At 40.5% G+C, this 3,480-nt stretch overlaps 1 protein-coding gene across 1 annotated transcript; it reads right to left on the reverse strand.

Annotated features, from left to right (window-relative positions):
* Window positions 1–1,028: 1,028 nt before the first annotated feature.
* Window positions 1,029–1,846, reverse strand: polr2f (RNA polymerase II, I and III subunit F; the record flags this gene model as incomplete). The annotated part of the gene is made up of 2 exons (XM_010770068.1): window positions 1,029–1,126; window positions 1,693–1,846. Coding segments are annotated over 2 exons (230 nt in total), but the record flags the coding sequence as incomplete, so codon positions are not given.
* Between the last annotated feature and the right edge of the window lie 1,634 nt (window positions 1,847–3,480).

The following is a 3,480-nucleotide window of genomic DNA, read 5'->3' on the forward strand; positions in this document are numbered from 1 at the left end:
AGATTTCGAGCAACGAACACCAACATGTTTGCATTGTCGGGCAAATGCATCGGGAACTGTCGGGAAGGTGGGGGCTCTCCATCTCCAGCTGCCGTGTTCGCTCCCAGCCGGGAACACGCAATGGGGTGGTTGTGTTTCAGGTGCAGTTTAAGGTCGGTCGTATTGCTAGCTTTGGTTGCTGCCTTTTTAAAACAAATGCGACACAACGGCTCATTCAAGTCCCTAGGTGCGCCTCGTTGATTTGGCTTAAATCCAAAATATTCCCACACCGGAGATGTGGAATTAGGTTTTGCAACCAATTCCATTTAACTTCAAAGTCCCCTCGAGTAAGTCACACGTTGTCTCCTACTCGTCTCTATATTATTAATTTGGCTGCTGCACGCTGAGTGTCCTGACCTGGCTGTGTGAGCCCCGCCCCTCAGAGCGCCAGGCTAAAATGCTGGTCACATCCTGATGTAAACAAACACGCATGTCAACGGCAATTTATCGAGCTCAGAAAGGTTATCGAGTCCATTTTTATTTATCGTACGATAAGTCAATTTATTGATTATCGCGACAAGCCTACGTCCGCCAAAGTATATTTCGCGATACATTTAGGTTGAATCTTTTGGTATCCGTCCGCGATCGATTAGCTACCCCTCCTGTACCGGTTCGCTCTGCTATCGCGTGAATGGTCTGCTCTATGCGCTCCACAGTAACTCCGCTGCGAGGCTACGGCGAACAGCTCATGAGCGTGCAATCGTTAACATTTTAATACTACATATTTTTAAGATTGCTAAGCTCTTCCACTTCAATTACTGATAACCTGCACATTATTTATTTGTTGTCATATTCTTGTTGTACTTGCATTTTATACATATATTATTATATATCATTATTTCAAAACTACTGCCTTTTCACAACTGAATTCCTCTTACTTTGTTTATGTATTTAGCATTATACACCAAAGCAAATCCCCTGTGTGTGTAAACTACCTGATTCTGATTATGGACTAAAGATGCCGTCATGTTAAACTCCTTTAAAGCATTAAGGATACATCAAACTAAACACTTACTTGAGTTCTTTCATAGCGATCTGTAACGGGTCGGTTTCTCCCTCCAGCTCCACCATGACTGGAGCGCACATCCTGTTGGAGAGTCAGACGGAGACGGGGTCAGTAAATGATGGAATACATTTAAAGGTCCCATGTTATACTGTTTTACATCAATATATTACAGGTCTCCGAACATACAGAACATGTCTCTGAAGAGTTTGGCTCCAAACACCAAACATATCATTGCAGCATTACCCATAATCCCCTCTGTTTCAGCCCTGTTCCCAAAGTACTGATTCTCTGTCTGTTACTTTAGATGAAAATAAGGAGCCCCTCCCCACATGTTGATGTAGAAGAGACATGAAGAAGAGGGGACACATGTTGATGTAGAAGAGACATGAAGAAGAGGGGACACATGTTGATGTAGAAGAGACATGAAGAAGAGGGGACACATGTTGATGTAGAAGAGACATGAAGAAGAGGGGACACATGTTGATGTAGAAGAGACATGGAGAAGAGGGGACACATGTTGATGTAGAAGAGACATGGAGAAGAGGGGACACATGAAGAAGTGGATTCTGCATAATAGGTGACCTTTAACTTGTGAGACTCAGACGATGCATCAAACTGATTGATATGGACTCCACAAAACCACTCACGCTATCTGTAGAGCTCGTGTCCCGAGAACTCTGGCTCTCTCATATTTGGTCATGTAAGGAGTTGTGATCCTCTTCAGGTTGGCCTGCGATCCCTCTCCTGCGGGAAGGATCTTCACGTTCTCCCGGTCCTCCTGCACACAGACGAGAAACCCATCTCATCATCACAGAGCAGCGGCGGAGAGCATCAGAGACATTGCATGGTGAAAGGTAAATGGCTCGATATTTTAGACACAGGCTCAAGTCATACTTCAAAAAAGTGTGCCAGTCAGTTATGGGAATTATCAGAAATAGAAGACATTATTTATCCGGGTTTTTTCAATCTGTTTTTGGACAGTTGCACCATTACATGAGTTCAAATAAAATATTTAAATACACATAAGAAAAAATATGCGATAAAGCGATAAGACAAAACGAAATAAAAATATTTGTATGAACAAAAGTAGTTAGAATAAAGAACACAAAATTAATAATTACATAAAAAAAAAAATATATATTAATACAAATATTGATATAAATTAAAAATAACGCAAAAATGATAAAATAATAATATTTACACCAATAACATTTTTTAAATAAAAATATGTATATAAACGATGGAGTTGAATAAAAAATGTTCACACTGTTGTAAAATACAACATAAAAAAATATGTATTACATGGGTAGTTGAATACTCGATTCTGATTGGTCAATTCAGAACACGTGACACGTTGTTAATCCAGTACAGACAGACCTTAACCAGTTGAGCCCGGAGCCTGTGTTTCAGGTCTCAGGTTAGAAAATGACATTCCCAGAACTAATGACCATATCTTCACTTCTAAAAGGGGTACATTAATAATCTTTTTTCTCAAAGCAAGGTCACATCTGTGAGTTGGATGTAGAAGAGTCAGAATCAATATAGATTTTTTTTTATTTTAAAGTAAATTCAGATTGAACATAGTAAAAATGTTTTAATGAGTGTCCGTCCAAAAAACATTACTTATAGTGAAAACCACCCTTGAATGATGGGATAGGACACTAAAAGCTTTAGGAATCCAAACTATAACATATAATAAGTACCCTCTATCAAGATTGATGCAAACCAAGTGACATTTGACCTTTTTAGAGAGGTTTGGCAAAAAACAAACACTTCTGGGGTCATTTGGTTGCATTTTCCATATCTCTGGCCCCCCTCGGCCGATTTTGATGATCGACACCTCTTTTTAACCGTTAGAGCCAATGGAATCGAGGGGAAGTTCCTAAAATCCATCTAAACATTACCCATTGGTGAATGAGTGATGCGTAGCCAGAATGCCCAAAACCGGAAGCTGTCATACACTATTGTAGAAAATAGTATGAAATCTCCATTATTGACATAAATATGAAGATGGATTATCAGTAATCATTTCTAAGTGACGCAGACACATTGGATTAACCTATGGATTAACCTTCAGCAGCGTTTTTATCGTTTTAATGCCATTGAACACAACTTTTGATCAGAACAACAGCATAGGTTTATTTAGCAGAACTCCTCCATCGCTACACCCCAGCCAGAGCTTTAAGGTGTGCTGACCAGCTGCTTTTGATAGTGCCCAAGACCAGGCTCAAAACCAGAGGGCACCGAGCCTTCGCAGCAGCTGGCCCTAGGCTCTGGAACACTCTGCCCCTCCATGTGAGGTCGGCCCAGACCCTAGGGGTTTTTAAATCTACACTAAAGACACACTTCTTCTCTCTGGCCTTCTAGTCAGAGCGGAGCAAGACTCCTGACATTTCCCTGTGTGTGATTTTTTGTATTTGCTGTTGTAAATTATT

This window comes from Notothenia coriiceps, unplaced genomic scaffold (assembly GCF_000735185.1).
Source record: "Notothenia coriiceps isolate Sejong01 unplaced genomic scaffold, NC01 NC01_scaffold00008303, whole genome shotgun sequence".
In the NCBI taxonomy this organism is placed as follows: domain Eukaryota; kingdom Metazoa; phylum Chordata; class Actinopteri; order Perciformes; family Nototheniidae; genus Notothenia; species Notothenia coriiceps.